General features: G+C 40.1%; 1 protein-coding gene across 2 annotated transcripts in view; it reads left to right on the top strand.

The window, feature by feature from the left end:
- Nucleotides 1–19,161, top strand: part of ttyh2 (tweety family member 2) — a 70,292-nt gene that overhangs the window by 31,570 nt on the left and 19,561 nt on the right. For both annotated transcript variants that reach the window (XM_061028022.1, XM_061028023.1), the window contains exons 4-5: nt 8,650–8,870; nt 13,290–13,385. In XM_061028022.1, coding sequence (XP_060884005.1) covers nt 8,650–8,870; nt 13,290–13,385 — 317 coding nt within the window. The remainder of the gene's footprint in view (nt 1–8,649; nt 8,871–13,289; nt 13,386–19,161) is intronic.

Raw genomic sequence — 19,161 nt, forward strand, 5'->3', positions numbered from 1 at the left:
TTGGGCAACCAAGTGGTTAGTTCGCGTGCCCCATGTACAGAGGCTTCCGTCCACAAAACGAGCAGACCGGGTTTGAATCCGACCTCTGGCTCCTTTTGCGGTATGTCGTTCTCCACTCTCTCTCTGTCTCCCTGATTTCTGACTCTGTCCACTTTCCTGTCTCAATAACCCCCCACAAAAGCAAACAAAAGACTTGTCAAGAGTCATGTTGGACCTGTATATGTTGACTTAAAACTCAATTGTAGACTTGCTTGTATTGAAATGAGACTTGACTTCAGACATACAGACTTCCATGAGACTTGTCTTGATACTTGTAAAGATCATCTTGAGATTTGTAGACATTGATTTGAGGTTCGACTTTGACTTTTTGAAAATGAATTTTGGACCAGTATAGATTGACCAGGTAATCGATTATTGACTTTTGTATGTAGATTTAGGACTTCCCTACAAAGCGTCACAGATTGACATGAGACTAACCTTAAAGTTCTCTAATGATTAACTTGAGATTGGTAGAGACTGATTTTGAACTTGACTTTCGTCTCTGAAGATAAACCTTGTACTCAATACTTGGTTTAAGATGTTTATAAATTGACCTGTTACGCATAATACCTTTACTGACTGACCAACTTCTTGTGTAATTCACCAGAGACTTAATTTCAGATAGTTCAGGTTAACAGGAGACTTGTCTGAGAGTTTTTCAGTTGAATTGGAGAGCTGACTTTTAGCCTCGTCAGGAATAAAATTGGGACATGTATAGAATGACTCGAGACTCGCTTGAAACTATAATAAAAGATGTTTAATGGGGTTTACATGCTTAAATATCGGTTAACATAAGCTGTATGTTGTCACGATGTATGAGCAACATTTGTCCTGTGATGGCGTCATGCACAGGCAGGAACTCTGGCTAACTTGCTGTCATAGAGTGGGGATTAAGTCTCCTTCTGTGTTAATGGAGATTAATGTGGCGGTATGTGAACCACTTACTGCTGTGACTCAACGTGGCCACAGTTATAAACACTTTGCCAAGAGAGTATAGATCCAAACAGCACACTCACTGCAGGACTGTGTTAAGACTTCACACGCTAATGATGAGGGAAAACTGTCTCCGATTTTCATGGCGAGTACTTCTTAGCTGTCAGGCTCTGATTGAAGCACTTTATGAAAGATTTACAGTGGAAATATGTAAGAAGGCTGAAATTACAGATGTCAGGAGATCTGTAGGGCTGCTGTAGATTGTCGGCTGGGATTTAGTTATCCTGTGGCATGCATCAACCAGCTAGCATAAACCGTGTTCATAAAATTCTTTTTGATTTACTCCTTTTAATGAGTATCACCACCATGTTACGGTTGGGTTTTCTTAATTATGAGGGACAGATACATCTCCAGATTGTGTGAATTATTCAACAATTGTCTCCTTTTAGTCTTGTAAAGTACTTAACCATGTCAATTCTCAAGTCTTATTAGCAAAAGGAAATAAATCATTAACTTATGGCTCATTTGAAAGCTTGTCAGAGTTTCCCTCTAGGATGTGTGAACTCATGCAAACACATAATTGGACATGGTGGCCTTTATTTAGTGTGTGTGCGTGTGTGTGTGTGTGAGTGTTGGTGTGTGTGCATGAGTGAGTTCATTGCAGGCATCTATGGACTGTTGAGGAGTCTAGTTCTTGAGTGGGACAAAGAGCCCAGTGTGCCACACACAGTTCCCAGTCTCCCCCCACCTAATCAACCATGAGGCCAGGAGACAAAGCCGTTTGACGGGGAAGGACAAGCAGCAATGCTGGCCTGTCTGATTGGCAGAGTTGAGATTGAAATCTGTATTGAAAGCATTGACAGTGAAGGCCTCGCTGCCATTTGGCCCACACAAATGCCTTTTAGCCTCGATTCAAGATCGCTAAGAAGGGAGTCCGGCTCTAAAGACTCGCTGTATAAGACAGGAAAGGAAGGCTGTTAGACTCATTATCAGGAGATGCTTTTTTACTCTGCCTCTGTTGAGCCGTGATTAGTTACAGTCTGGAATATATTCTTATGATGTGTTCACGCACACACATCTATTCACACAGAAACACACACAGTCTTTCATGTGAATTTTACGAAGCACTTGAATACTAAGTGTGGTGCAATTACGAGGCGTTACCTTCAACAGAGATGCAAAAAACGGGGCTGCAAAATCTGGAAACTGGCCAACTGAGATATTTAATCCATGCTGTAATGGGACTGTTGTGACATTTGAAGTCTTTAGACACACTAATAATAACTCCATTGTTTGGAAAAGGGGGGTTGTGAGCGAGTTTTGGCAGCCAGCGGTCACCCAGCGGACTGGGTCGATGTCTGGGTCAGTCGCTGAGCATTTGGCCAGAACTCAAGTACGGTTTGGAAGTCGGCCCACGCCCTAATTATAAACATGCAAATTTCCACAGCATTAACATGATAAGCTTTGTCCAATGTTAGTTACAGTGACCTCAAAGTTTAAAGCTTAAAGGTTCAACGCTTGACATTTATTGGAGGGGTTACTGACAAAACAGAGCATTAATACAAACTTACATTTTCCAAAGTTTAAAATCATCGGAAAATAAGAAATATTGGGATTGCATTAAACATGATATCCATGGCAAGATTGAGAGTAGTCCATTGAGTGCACAACTAGCATGTTTCTACAGAAGAGCCAAACATTGTCTGAAGAGCAGTCACAAGCATGTCTTTTGTATGTTTGATAGCCACTGTAGGAAGGCCAGGTACAGTCTGGAAATACCGGTAAAACCAAAGTAAGCATGGCGCTTGTAGAAGACAATTCTAACATACCAGAGTTTTTATTCTCAGACCGTCATCCATAGTTTGTCCATAAGCTTTGGGTAGTGACCAAAAGAATGAGGCTGTGAATGCAAATGGGATATGACTCAAAACTAGGACCCAGTTGAAGGATTCAAGTCATTTGACTAGGACTTCTCCTTGATGCTTTCATGTAAACATATACATGGGTGTTTCAACTGTTGTGAGACACCTAAACATGTGTCACAAACTGGCTCAAAGTAAGTGACAAAGAAGGGGTATCACACATGAAACAATGTTTCAAGGTTAGTTCATTTATTATAAACCGGAGTAAAACCAATCATTCATATGTAAGTCTGATAAATCAGTCATGAATGCAATGTATGGATGAGTGGAGCATTGTGAAGTGCAAACTAAACCAAACCTTCTGGTGAAAACCACTTAATTAAGCTGAGGCCCGACTCTGCTATTGGCTGCTGAGCCAGGAAGTTAAACCAAACCAACCAAACACATGCAGGCATGGAAAAAGCTAATTTGTGCTACTTAACATAATCTGCTGTCATGGCAGATCAAAGCAGATCAAAATCGGTTGATTAATTTGATTTCTCAAGTCTCCACAACAGTAACCTTAGCTATCAGGAGTTCAATCCAGGGTAGCAGTATGTCTGATCCACAATGTGGTGTATTTAGGAGCCTGGTGATTCCTAATAATTTTATTACTTTCCAATAAAGGACACTCCATCTCTTTACAACAAAGCACTCATTGAGTCTTTCACTGGCTACAAACCTCTTTGACATTTGAATGTGTGCTGAAGCATCTGTTCTGGAAAACGCAATGCAATGAAATGGTCATTCCTGCTGACTTCCTCACTTTCTAACACAGCTAGATGGACAGCCTTGTTAAGGTGAAGGAAAAGTACTACTTACATTTGGCCTGAGGTCATCAACCACTTTCCGTTTCCTCTACCTCAGTATGACCTCTGTGAATGGCTCTCATCTGGTTGTGAACTACTGTACTCACAGTAAACCATTTTTTTAGAGTACCACTTCCTTCCTTTGGTTAACTATCTTCTCTGTGTGGGCGGTCGGATTTCCAAAGGTCTTGATTTATGGATGACCATGGGTTTCATCAACAAACCCATTAACACCTGTAAGTCCATCTGCAGTAAAAAAAAAAAAAAAAAAAAAAAGTTCTGTGGGAATCAAAAAGTCAAGAGAGAAAAAAGAAGAGGGGAAATAATATATTTTTAAAGAGATGTTCTGCTGAGCTTCATTACACAGCGTTGAAGATGGTCTCTATCTTTGGCGGTGAATAAGCGGCCGAGGCACTTCAGATCCATGTTCCATTTCACGCTCTAGCTCCCACATTCAATTTTAATTATGGAAAGGCTTTCCACCATCAAACACGGACAAGGACTAAGACCAGGAAAAGAAGTTTAATCCTATGTCCAAACCTTTGTTATACTTTGACAGATGCACTCTGGTCATCAGTCATGAAGAAATGACCAGAACAGTACAGAGTAGTGTGAAAGTGATTATTGGATGCTTGCTGAACCGTTAAAATGAGCCCCAATTAACTTGTTAAGTGATAAGTCTGCTGCAACCACAGCTAACAGACTATATGAAACATGGGTGTCGCCTCAGGAACATCACCCTTTGGTTTCTGATGAGGCATTTTGAAGCTGAAAGATGGTGGACGCCATATTGGAAATTAGATCTTCACCTAACTTTGGACCAATAGAAACAGGCAAAGCGGTGAACCTGAGGTGAGCTTTAAGCTTGGCAAACAGCTACAATGTGCCCACCTGTTAGTCCACTCAGCTAAGCCCCTAATTATGCAAATATATGAATTACTCTTAGCCTAAATATAACCAAAGCCAACCCCGGTAACAATGATAAAATGAGCTATAGAGACAAAAAAATGTTTTTTGTATCCAGGCTGTAATTTAGGACCGACTGTTGGTTCCTCAGCCAGCCTCCAGTGGACGATTGACGAAATAAAGTTTTTGCGCTGCTGCTTTGGCTTCATCTTTCAACACTGGAGGTTGCTTCATGGATGAGAGTTCAGTTGACTTTACTGGTCTTTTATAAGCTATTTAGCAGATCCCAAATTAGGTTCAGTTATCTGGCACAGCTGATATTGAATCACAACTTTCTGAAACTCTGGCAAGCTGTTTCATGTTCCAACTCGGAGATAGACACTGTCTAGGAGGCTTGCATCTCTGTTTCGTGCGCCCAAATTCATCTTTTAAACATCACCATTTCCCCCCAAGGCGATGTCACAGATCCCAAATGGCTCCAATTTCAGAGAAGGATGTGAAACTTTGTATTCTCTAGAGCCTGAGAGACAGTATTATAATCTCCCGGGCAAGACTTTCAGAAAAAAGATACCAAAGACTCATATCCTTGTCCAGCAGTATTAACTGTGAGAAGAAGTATATGGTCTGATGTGAATTACAATGTCATTTTTATAGTAAATCAATTGGTTCTCATGTATCATTCCAGTACTAAGGTCTTTTTTTATGCATTGGCATTATTTTTAAGCCTCTGTGAATGACAGAATTAATGAATCCCAAATTTGTATGTGTAATTATAGATAAGATTTGTATCATTTTATAATGGAGCCAATGAGGCAAGGAGAAAGATGGGAGACTAAATGACTTTACCAACTCCCACACTGCCTACAAATGAATGCATGCTCGTGTAAACCAGAACCTTTACATAATGCCCGTTGATATATATGTTGTACCCTTTCCTTAAGCTGGAATACACATTTGATATTTGACAACTCTGTCATGTTTTCAGCCCAGGGCTTCTTGTCATTTGTCACAATAGTAATTTTTCATGATTTCTCATGGTTTTTGTTTGTTTATTACCCTCTGGCATGAAGAAAAGAATATCCCACTGTAAAACATCCGCATGCAAAAACCCATTCAACTGCTTGTTCAGAAAAAAAATATATATATAAGGCAGAGAATGCTTCTCCATGGCCTCAAAACATCAGACTTGAGATAAAGACGGGGAAGACTGCGACTGGGAACGGTATCTTCTTGATCTGTGCAGATCACTTACACGATGTGGATCAGACCAAGGCGAGGACGAGGAGAGATTAGCAGGACTGGATGTCTCCCTAGGCATTTTCAGATAAGATTCTCACACGGGAGGCAAATATCAGATACGAGCCTGCATTTCTCATCTGTGATTTCATCTTCTCAGTGTGAGAGTGACTGAGTGATCAGATAGCAAACTACAGAGCACCGCAGGCCTGTGAGCTCAGTGGAGGCTTTTGTAAGGTTCTATTGTTTTCTTTAAAAATATACAAGTCACTCTGTGTAGGTTCCTCATGTGATTCTGATAGTGGAGACCATTATAGTTCATTTCAACACTTGAATTAAGCTCTCTAAAGCCCCTATAAAACATGTATACACTCCACCACGACCAGACCATACGCAGAGGGGATGCATATTAGAACGCAAATGTGCCTTTGACATGCAAGCCCCCCTGTTCAAAGTTTGTTTACTGTCCAATATCTGAACACTAGGAGTGGGAAAACATTACATTTATTTAAATATATTTGTACCCAGGGTCCAAAATTAGTTGCAAACCAAAGTGGAATTCCTATCAAAGTTTCCTTCTTATAAAGGGCTGATTAGCAACATGTGGATGCTAACAGACTAAACTTAAAAGCAGGACCTGATAAATATTTCTTGCTTAACAATAACATCCAACTTAAGCATTGTCACTTTGAGCGTCTTGGCACTGTGACGCTAGCTCAAGGACATTTGTTCCCAAGAATAGCGCTCCAGAGGCTGTATAGACTCTCAGGCTTACTCGTGGGCCGTTTGTTGTGTGCTGCACATTGAATGCAAACCCGACTAATTACTCCCCCCCACCCCATCCCCAACCTCTCCTTGCCTCAGCGTCAGCAAACCCAATCCCTGACAAACACAACAACAATATGAGTTTTCTCTCCTGTGAATGCCAAGTACCCAGAGCTGAATGAAAGCATTAATTAGCCTGTTTGATCATCAAATAGCAGGACATCTCAGCGAATGACATTCCCTTGTAAACAACGTCTCCCTTCAGGAAAAAACGACCGAGTAATTCAGCAAAGGAAATGGTTAGAGCCCATACAGCAGAGGTACACTCCGAACATATAATCTGATCTTGCTGTGTTTTGCCGACAAGGTAAAAAAAATGTGATGTGTAAAAATAAATGCCTGTATTCTTTTGTCTGCCTTAGAGAACCCCAATCTTTCCTCCAGGGACTGGATTACTCGCTATGTGATTACATGGCTTAAACGAGTAAACAAACTCTCCGATTCATTAGCGAGGTATCAATTTGGATAAAAGTCACACACACACACACACACAAAAAAAATAAGCAGCAGCGATGAAATGAATAACTCCAGCAAGAGCAAACCTACTATTTCACCTCCAGGCTCTTGAGTTTTGGATGTTTTCCAAGTTGAACTGTTTGCTCAAAAATGGACCCTCTTCGCCAACACCCACTCGCTGTAGTCAAGTTCTCCCACACTGTCCCCTGTCTCAACTCTGCTGCTGATTGGCAGCACAGACCAGCCTCGTGTTAATATCACCTCTGGACACCTTTTTCTGGGGGACAGCTTCTCAGGCAGAGCAGTCAACCAAAAGCACAAAACACATGAGCAGAATTCTGCACTGCGTTTCACTCCAAGGTAATTCTCGGATATTTTAGTGGGAAAATGTTGAGTACAAAAACATTTTCTCTTTAAACTAGTTCCCGGAGCTTACAGGCATACGTGTCTGGAAAACAGAAACGTACTCAACCCCTTGAGGCTTGTGTTGGACAAAGCACGTCAGCTGTTTTAGATTGGCATGTGAAAATGCTAAAATGTGCTCGAAACAATGAACGATGTAACAAAGCTGTAGCAGATGGCAGTCATTAGTTTTGCAGGTAATTGGTTATCATCCTATGCCCGTTTTCCTCTCCTGGAATCCATTTGGATACCTAGACTTCAGTCATGGCTGATCTTGAGTAACCCGAAATTAGTAGTGAAATTACAAAAAAAATATACAGTACATGATTCAGCTGATTCGCTGTTTAATTTGACATGCAGAAATTTAAAAGGGGACGAGATAATAAATGAAATCTCCATCAGGTGGCCAGACAGGTGGATGCTGGAGTGGTGGTGGAGCTGAAAAGCAAAAGCAGTACTTAATTAAGGGCAGAGCTGGCAATGACGGAGCGGTGGGAGAGGCCGGATACCTTGCAGTTTTAATAGACTGTCAATTAAGAGGTGATGGTGGGGAATGAACAGGTCAGTGTGGAATCAGTGCAGCTTGAGTCGTCTGCCTGAACTCGCTCGCATGCGTCGCCTCATTGGTGGAAAAACCCTTATTGGCGACATTTTGCTGGCCTTCACCAATGTGATACTCTAGTACCATTCTGTTTTGACTCATGATCACGGGACAAACTTGAAACCTATTGATTTTTTGGGACTAGTTTGTCATGGTTTTGACAGAGCATTGAAAGAGTATACTTGGCGATACCTTGTGCTGCATTTGAGGCTGTAAAGGAGTCCAATACCAATACTGGTGGTATCAGAACAACTGCAGTATTGGACAAGTTTTTACCCGATGATGCAATCACTAAACTCAGAAGGATACATCCTCTGGGAACTATGGACGTCTACTAAATGTGATGACATTCCATGAAGTAGTTTATGAGTTGCTGTCTTTTCTTGATTTCTTTCCGGCACTCCCTCTTATTATTTCCACAACGATTCCAAACTTCTTCGCTGACATTTGTGGTTGATATTCTAGTCATACCTGCAGCAGTATTTGTACATTCATAAATTCATCTCACCCTCTACCTTCCTCTTCCTCTTGTGCCCTCCAGGTGACTGGCACCATGGGCAGCATGAAGAGCGGCCTGCAGATGCACCTCGCGAGGTTGGACGAGATCTTTGCCACGCGGGGCGACTACGTGCAGACCCTGCAGTTCATGCAGCAGATGGCGGACAACGTGATCAAGCAGCTGCTGGGGCTGCCCGACTGGGAGGACGCTAAAGTGGACCTGGCAGCCATCGCTGATCAAACAGCACAAGTAGAGTACTACAGGTGAGAGACAGAATAAACATGTGTTGTTCTTGTACAGTGCTGGGCGGTTATTATGCCAATGCTATGATGCAACACTGATGGATTAATGAGAGGATGCTTAGAATGGAACCCAGCAAGAGCTGAGAGGACAGAATATGCGATTTTCTCTCAAATTTTAAAATCTGTTTGCTGTTGCCATGAATATGCTCAATGATGTAGAGCATTCACAATTTTGTGGGAGGCAAAAATGTAGACAGGCATTTCTAAATGCAAATCAGACGAGAACATTTTCATAAGCACAGTTATTTATACCATGAGAACAAGACCCATCTTCATGCAGAGCCATCTGTGGTTTATGGAGTTTGTTTTGGAGGAGAGAGTCTTCACAGTAAAATATTGATGCTGGCTAACGAGGACTGATGAATACAATTTTTATAACATACAGAACACTGCAAAATGTTTGCTTCTTCTTAGAAATGCCAAGGTATCTTCAGTATCATGTTTGTTTTGTAGCTGCAGTCACTGAATAATTCTTTAATTGAGCTTCCCGTTCAGTAGATAATTTGTTTGCAGGTAGTTAAATCCACCACATAATGACCTCAATATATCACATGGTATTTAACAGGATGAGGTGAGGTAATGTTGTTGCTTGTGTACATCATCCACTTGTGTAAAAAAAAAAAAAAAAAAAAAGAAGTCCACAGCAGACTTTGAAAAATAGGACTATCCGATTAAATCATTAGCAATAGTTGCATCAACACTGAAACAACCATCTTAACTACAGTGGGTTGAGACTTCTTATCGTCTCATTATCATCAAACTTCTATTCTTAGCATCATAGAGCAGAACAAGGCCCTTTGTCAATTTGTCCTTGAGTAGGTTTGACGAGTCTTTCTCAGTCTGCAGTTACAGACGGGCTGGTGTGTTTTCATTGATCTGTAATGGGACTCCTCCGCTCCGCCGATAATTCAATACCTCATAGCTCAGCACTAATGAAGTAGGCAGACTGAGAGCAGACAGCCAGATATTGGAAGCTGTTAATGGACTTGTTATCACTTGTCACCCTCCAATAAATAGTTTGTGTGTGTGGTTTAGTGTGTGGGTCTGTTTGTGCATGCTTTCAATTTGACTTATCGAAGGCTTAGTGTTGTTCTGTCTGCATTGTGCATCATCAAAAACTCATCACAGAAAATGTCATTTTACTCTTCAAGCCTGCCCACAGTATTACTTGTGTGTTACTCTACTGAATCACAATAGTGCCACACTCCCTTCCCTCAGCCAAAAAGCCAAAAATTCGACTCTTGACAGAGCATGACATGGTAGCAGATATCATCAACAGATATGAGCCATTAACAGATATACTGATATCGGCATATTTGTATTTAAAAAACCTAACAGATTTGAAAATCACATTCACCCCACATGAGACAATATGTAATATTGAACATGTATTTACAATTTGAAGTCAGTGCAGCACCATTCATCCAAGCAGATTGGAGCACTCTTGACGTACCTCACACCACAGGAAATTTTAGCAAGATAACCTTTAGAAGCATTGAACAATAAGGTGTTTGCACCGGATTGTCGGAACAGGAGAATTGCCCCTAAAATCAGCCTTAGTAGTTTATAGTGTGTACCCTGCCTTAGTGTTATTCAGAAATGGAGAAATCATGTAGTTTGCCCAGCAAAGCAACACCAACACCAATGTTAACGAAACTTAGTTTCAGCATCATCTGCATTACGAGTTAGGAACTTTGAGCCCTGTGAGGAACTTTGGTGCAAATTACACACTGTATTATTTTGCTTTTTTGGTAATTATGAATTTTCCTCTGAAATAATGGTCTCATGGGTCCAATAAGTCCTGTATCGGTTCTACTTTTGACACTATCCATTTTCTGTTTTTAATATTAACACTAGTTCACTTTTCAGTTTTGGACTGAAACCAATTCAAATGTGCAAGCCAAGGGTATGTCACAGATCTGCATTTGATTTCGGGTTTTGGACTCTCCACATCTCCAACTTTATTAAAAAATATGAAACTTTTGTCTGTTGAGATATGGTACCAAGGGTAAATTTGCATTTGCTGTCATTTCACTTAAACTATGGATAAACCACCCTTGAGATTTTAGCTTTTAGAAAAAAAAGTTATTGAAAAACTGCTGCAACAGAATACTAATTGTTCAAAACAATGTACGATAAACTTCAATGTCTGCATTTTTAGATGACTGTGATCTCGACCTTTCTCTGAGGAGGTTGACTAAAGGGTCATTATGAACCTTTAAACTGAAGCAAGCCCATTAGGAACTGCTTCCCACTATCACAGACACAAGCTCTTGAGGACATGTACTTTTCTATTATACATAAATCCAACCGCCCTCATCTCTACATGTCTCTATTCTGCACTCAGTTTGACTCTAATTGCATTAAGATAACACAGACAAACACGGTGGCAGTGTCACCCCAGAGCCTCCGTGTGCATGTTGATGTCCCTGCATCTTGTACCATACCGTGCCAAGAGGGGGAAAGATGAAACGAGGAAGAAACATTAAGGAGGAGGTGGTGAGGGAGGGGAGGGCAAGGCAGGGGAAAGAGGGCTGAAGGCAAAGAGACCGAGGGGAGGGAGATGAAAGAGAGAGAAAAAAGCGGAGGGGTAAAAAAAAGAGAAAGACAGAAAGATGAGGGAGATGTGGGAAAGAAGATGAAGAGTGATGAAAACCCAGTTGGGTGGAAAAAAAAAAAAAGAGGTCTGACGACAAAAAAAGAGAGAACGACTTTTATGAGATATAGATCGATATAAGTGAGAAGGTGATGAAACGGTCGAAACAAAAGACATTCAGCCATATGGATTGGAGTCCATTCATTGGTCACCATCTGGACAGGCTTTCTTTGTCTGGTCAAAGACTGACCACCACTCACATAACAGATGGACACACTGACCAAGGCAATACCGGACAGGAGTGTACCCTCGAGCAACACACACACATACACACACACACACACACACACACACACACACACACACACACACACACACGTCAGAAAACAGCTATTTTGTTTTAAGATGAAAATAAGTGGGACACTCTCCTCTCCAGGTTTCTGGTTCCAACTTGTTTTCTCTGAGTGATATTTCTCCAGTCAACGGGCTCAAAGGACTTAAAATCCAGCCAAAGTTATTTTTCCTCACTAGTAAGATTGTACTCAGTCGTGTAATGGACCCTGTGCTAAGTTTAATCCTTTTCTGTTGCTATGCCGGTCAAGTATTGTTTTGTTCTCGCATGACCCATAGATTTAAAGGTTACAGTGGCCTAACCCTGGTGAAAATTACCCCTCACAACTCTGCACAAGTTCTTAAAACAATAGGTCCTTGAATTTTTAGATGAAACCAGGGTTCACATTTTTACCTAATTACTGTCAAACTTCCTTGCTAAAGCCACAGCTATCAGTAATGGGTGACATTATCAGTAGCTAGACAGTTAAGTTAGCTAACATTAACTATAGCTTCATAAGCTAACTTTGGTGTTACAGAACCACAGAAGAATCTCAGATAACTGTCTTTTGAGTTAGAAATGAGCACAACACTTTCCCTTTCATGCCCCCATTTGTTTTAGACAAGTGATAATTGTCATGTCAAAGGTTTTCGGGTTTTATTGCCAAGTACATTTACACATACAATTTACACATAGGCTAATAAAAAGCTGGTCATAGCTACTAATGTTGGTCTTAACTCTTAAACCACCATGCATGTGTTGCAAAGAAACAAGACTTTTGAAATGATGCTAGGTTATATGTAAGCTAGTTAGCGAAGCATGCTAAATGTAGCAGCTTATGTTAGAGTTAGCTAGTTAGCTAGCTAGCATGAGCACAGTTGATAAACTATGACTGTTTTAAAGGCTCTTTTGAGGAGAGATTAAGAAAATGGTTACAGAGAGTTAATGATGGGTACGAAGACAAGAGCTACCTGTTTTCACATAGGCTAACAGGAATATCCTTTTTAAATGTGTTACAGGCAACATTTCCCAAGTCAAATGTCTGAAAACAACTTGACCTATACATAAACTATCTTAATGTTTCCAACAAAGATCCTCAAAACCAAAAACATAATTTAAAAGAAGTATTCGTCACCTGTATTACGAAGAAAACACAAGATGGTAGCTATGCAAAAAAAGGGAGGTTGTACTCTAATAAATGACAAATCTCAACAAGAACATAATTGAATACACAACTAACATAACGGATGAACATGATTTCTGTCAGTGATGGTGGTTATTAAATATTACAGATAAACAAGTCCCATGGTCTCACTTCACTTCAAGACATCATAAAGTTATGTCCTTAATTGTTGTTTTGATTGAGAGATCATTAATTGAAAAAAAAAATGTCCATGCATGTGTTTAACAAAATTGTAACAGCTGAACTATATCCGTCTGTGTTTGTTTGCAGGTGGCTCATGTACCTACTGCTCCTCATCGTGGACCTCATCATCTGCCTGCTGGCCTGTCTGGGGCTGGCCAAGCAGTCTCGCTGGCTTCTCACCACGTGAGTCTTATTCGCCCTCTAACGCTAAAAGTATTTCCAGAGACAAGAGCAGTGTGTTTGTTTACAAAGAGGAGATGCAATCTGTTCCATTTTATTTGTGTGATTTCTTTCTATCCTGCACAACAGAAGGAGAGTGAAAAGCCAGGGGCAGAATATATGAGAGCAGATTAGCACACTTAAGTAAATCACATCTAAGTGGGAGACAACATCAAAACAAAATGCATTCATTTCATTTGTGGCACATTCATGCTGCAACAGCTGCTGCAGATTCCATTTGTCCAGATGTTAGAATAAAAGACTAAATGTGCACAAATCAAACACTGCATTATTAATTTTTCCTTCTCATGAGTGGATCACATTTCTATCTTTTTTTAGTTTCTTCCAGATACATTTTTTGTGTAGGTATAAACACAACTCCATTTAAGAAACTGAAAATATTGGAATTTCTACCTCCTACCTGTCATAATAATCCAAATCTATCCTTTCTGTTTTTTTCACATAACTGCAAAAAATACTCCTTTTAACATGAGATGAATTTGTACAAGTTGGTATTACTGAGAGTGCTGCAGGCGGGATTTGTTTTTCTTCCCATGGGAAATTGCTTGTGAACAAGTCCTTGTACAAACACTGCCCTGCTAGCCCTGTTGTATTTCACCATTTGCCCATAGCACTGCCAGCGGTGGGCTGGTCTCGCTCACAGTGTTGCCGTCTCGATAGCTTTGCTCTACAAATTGGATCGGAGAGCCGTGGAGAGATGGGAGCGCAGACATTTGATGTTATCTGCAATATAACTTCCTGGAGATTGTTATTCCAGTTTAACACTTGACCTGCTTCAAATGGTCACAGACAAGAATGAGATTTGATAACGGACACAATGTACTGCCTCTCAGGGCCCTTGTGTAGAAGGTCATAAATTATTCAGCTTTGTGTTTCAAGACCTTTTTTTAGGATCAATGTTTTATTGATTTGACCTTTTATGAGTGACCAGAAAGAATGTTTAAAAAAAAGAAATAGCTTCATGTGAAGGGTAGAATTAAATTTAACAAATATAACATCTGAGAAATATTAGATATAATACTTTTTTTTTTTTACACAGAAATAGATGCAAACTTTGAAAACGTACACAATTTCTTCTAGATGGGAAACAGTAACCTGATTCATATACTTTGCGATATTTTAAAATGTTTTGTACAGCTCCTATTTTCTGTATAAAACCAATGCAGCTTTTTCAGCTATCATCATCCACAGCGGAAAAGCTCCTTCAGATTCAGTTATTTTTGTCGCTGCACTCACATTGCTGTCAGTCGAAAATAGTTCAGCTTTTTGGAACACCGATGCACTCGCCAATATCCCTTTCCTCCTACAGTCTAATTGAAAATCAATCAAGAATGGGCGGGAAATCCCTTTAACAACTTAATCAACAAAAACGGCAGAGGAGATACTTATCAACTTTTTTATCTCATGCATACAGACACTTTTTTCAAGGGTACAATGTCAGGGTCTAGAGCTGCTGCTAATGTCAGGTCACAAGTACTTTCCCTCTTTTTTTTACATTCACTTTGTAAAATTGTCTTGAGTAAAACAAAATATGAAGCATACAGAACAGTATAAATGACCTAACTGTCAATTCGAAGGAAGGTGGAAGTACCACCACACTTTGTAACCTAGCAACAGTAAGTGCTGGTGAGAAGCGCTGTGAAATTGAGGTCATGGGCAATGCAAGCATAAAAATACGCTGAGCAGATATAAGGTCTTACGGGATAAAACACTCCTAAACATCATTACGTTAAACTGTGAGATGATATGACTGAAACATTGCAAACAAATCTATAAAGTATAGCACTTTACTTAAAATATATAGATCCATCTAAGCACAAAAATAATAAATATAAAGGTTTATTATCATATTCAATGATTCCGCTTTCTAATCTCCAACGGTATATTTAGCTTAAGTGTCTCTGTGTCCACTGGAATGTGATGTTTTGTTATTTCTTTGCTTCCTCTCTTCCTGCTGCAAAGGATCGTTCACAAAGCATGTCATCCACTCAGGCCTCCATTCATGCAGCCTTCATGTCTCTCGTAATCAGTCAGTTTTGGGGTGTGAGCAGTGCTAAACTTGCCCTACTAACCACAAACCAGCCCCCCTCTTCAGCCTCCCACCACTCTGCTCACACAAGATGAGTCAGTGTCAACAGTGTTTGCACTCCCAAAGCGCGCTCCCTTCCAGTAGAGTGGAAGTGGTTGAAGGCTTTCGGGAGCAGATTACACTCTGGGGGCCTGCTGACTTTTTCTGGTGTTTATATCTGGCTTGCCGTGTGTTAGCATGACATGCAGTTACAGCTCTGACAAGAAGATACGCCCACATGTGAGAAAAGCAGACACATCCATAGACCTTGCTGTCAGCTGTTTTTATTTGGATTTTTCTTCAGTCTGTTTTCTGTTCCTGCAGGGGAATGTTAGTGCTGATCTCTTTTGTCAATTTGTTTATGCTCTGAACATCATAAATCCATTCTCCATACTCTTTTTTGTGGTGGGGTGGCAAATATGTCAGAAACTGAGGTTTCAAACATTAGTACATAATAAATCTTCTTTACGGTATCATGCAAGCAATTCAAGTGAGCAGGATGTGCTAATATTCTACCCAAAAAAATCACAGCATTATTAAAATAGAATTGGAGAAAATGCTTAAAGGAACCACTTGGTAGAAATTCTCACTGTTCAATGATAAACCAGAACGAAACCTTTCAATAATGGTTAACAACAGAAACACAGTTTTTTTCAGAGCGTCAAGGGAAAGATGTAAGGACTATATCAGCAAAAGGAATAACTTGGAATGTAACAATATAGCATACCTGTTTTCAGACAAGTTTAATTGTTTCCCCTTTAACCAGAATGGCTATACAAGCCCAAGTCAAATTGCCATTTTGAAGGTTGTGCGCAGTGAAAGCATTTCAGTGTGGTAATTGAAACAAACATCTGTTCTGACCTCCATTCAACAAACAAGCATCTTAAAGTTAAAGTTTTCCGTGTCTCATCTTGCTGACAGGCCTTTCCAAGCATGAACAAATGGGCATGATGATGTAGTTTAATACAATGACATCATAGCAAAATCTGTTTATTTTTGGTTTATACAGCTGTAGGTAGCTAGATTGCAGCTTGTGTGACTTGCAAAATACAGTAAAACTGACTAAAAAATGATTTTGTTCATCAGAAAAAGAAAAAAAAACACAAAACGTGGAATAATACAATGAGATGACGATTTAACTTCAAACTTTGCTTGGCAAACCTAGACCTGTGTATTTATGGTGTTCCACAGGGAAGTGTACTCAGGTCTTTGTAGTTCTGTATTTATACAACAACAGCACATTATACAGTGCAGAAACCTTACGTATGGAGATGACACCATTCTTTAAAATGTATTAAATCAGGACTTAAAATCGGTTAATAGAGCACAGTGGCTACAATCCTTGTTGCACCACTTCAGGTTTGACTCCAACCTTTGTGTCTTTGCTGAGTGTTATCCCCACTCGTCTTTCAATATTCCCTGCTTCCATTCATCTGTCCTATTGAGTAAAGGAATAAAAGACAAGGGGCCTCCATCCTGCTTAAAATCCAGCACATGGCAAGTTGTGTATTTTCAAAAACTCAAGAAAAAACTCTGGCTCTTTGATGCTTTATTCAACTAAAGCACTGTAAAGAGATTGCTAGAAGCTCAAGAGTGATATCACAAGTTTACAATTAGCTCTAGTGACTATGTGGTCAGCACACAAAAAGTCAAGCGAAGAAAAGGTGAAAACCAGCTGAAGAACTGAAACCCTCATTACTAAACCCAGTGTAAGAAATTCTTCACTTCAAAAACACAATCAATCAGAAAGTTGTTTTTCTTCAGGACACAAAAAGCACAATTTAATGAGGTGTTATCGAAGGGAGTTCACCTTCAAAGCTCAATGTTTTTTGAGTTGACAATCACATTGAAGAATCAGAGATAACTGATTTATCCCTGGGGGAACTTTGGAAAGTTACAATTCCTTTAACACACAATTCATCTGTGGGAAATACAGGAATATCAATAGAAATATGAATGAAATTAATAAAAATTAATAAGGAGTAAGGCAATAGGTACAAAAAGCAGAGTATCGGAAAAATAAAGCTATGTACTAAAGGCATACTTTTGAACAGAAGCCATAATTACAACTAGAAACAACATATAGTTCTTGTGATAAGCTAATTGTCATGTTCATATATCCGTATTTCAGCTTTGAGGATCACATCACTTTAATTTAGATAGTTTAATTTGACAGAAACAATTGTCATCGTACTGAAGAGCAACAAAACAGTACAACTGAATTATTATGGCACTCCATGAGTTACAATATCAAAAGTGCATATATTGATTCTATATTAGCGCAACTTTTTTAATACATGTTTAAAACAGCCGTTAAATGCTTAAGAGTCCAGTTCCATAGTTAGTAAGAAAATCACTTCCCACACTGACTAAATTCAGACTGACTAGGCTTCATACTTTGCCGGAGTCATCTGCCCTGCTCATTGGCCTCAGCGGCTTATTTCACTTGAGTTGCTGTGCGTTACGTTTACACCCGATTTCCCGCTTCTCCTTATAGCTCAGTGAGTCCCCCCCTGCTCACCAGAGCACAAAACTGAAAACAGTCTCGCTTGGTTTGGATGTGACCTGCTGGCACTGAGGAGGCCTCTGAGAATAAAACCAGCCTCATAGTTTGCACACACAGTCCAGTGTCACACACCCTGAAACCACAAACTGTCAAATTGGCATGACTTGGAGGACACGAGCCAGTAGCGACCAAACTCTTTGGCTTAGGACCAAAGCAATGTGAGCTTGTGCCCCTTAACACAGCCTTATGAAGGACACAAGTGTTGACCAGCGACAACAGAGAGGGGATTTTTAGAAGCCTCACAAGGTGAAAATATTCAAGCTTTTCCATTTTTTCCCCATTTTATTGTCTTGATCCTCGGGAAAACATTAAGTACAAATACAAAAGAAATGGATAACTAAAACAGAAATGGGTCCCATATTTCTATATGAATGTCCAATTTCCCAGTTATACTTACATTTTTTTGTGTTAAATTGTATGCAGACGATGTTGTGGTAAACATCACTGAACCTGCAGCAACATTTGCATCTGTTCTGCTCTTCTTGATTATAAACCCAGACAAGGACTCGGTGCAGCATGCCTTGCTCTCTTTGCTATCCGTCTTTCTGTGAAGTTCTAGGGCTTGTGAGGGCTCCGTATCTGTGAGAGGGAAGGAGACAGACTACAAGAGCTGATATAGAAGGAAGCAGTAGGCAGAGAGGAGATAGTGGGGGCGAGAGAGGTGAGGGAGATAGAGTGAAGAACTGGATTTTTCTCTTTTTTTGAAAAGATAAAGGACAAGTGGTGGCTTGTGAGGTAAAATGTTCGGCGCAGAGTATCCTCTTAGCACGTTGAAATGAATAAGCCAGAAAAAAAGGAGAGGGGGAAAAGATGGCGTGATGAAAAGGCCTGGACATGCAGATTATAATGAAACATACGCTGTACACGGGCTATTGGAAAAGTGCCACTGATGTCAAATCAGCAGGAGTTTATTGGATATATTACCCAACACGAGATGACGTTTGATAGGACCAGAGTTGATCTTTTAATGGGTATTGATCTCCGTCAGTCCTTTTTGTACACTCATAGAAAGGCCCATCATTAGACCTCTGCATGCAAGAATTCATCACCCAAATCTCTCCCCATTTCCTCACACATCTCTGATG

The sequence above is a fragment of the Labrus mixtus genome, chromosome 21 (assembly GCF_963584025.1).
Source record: "Labrus mixtus chromosome 21, fLabMix1.1, whole genome shotgun sequence".
Taxonomy (NCBI): domain Eukaryota; kingdom Metazoa; phylum Chordata; class Actinopteri; order Labriformes; family Labridae; genus Labrus; species Labrus mixtus.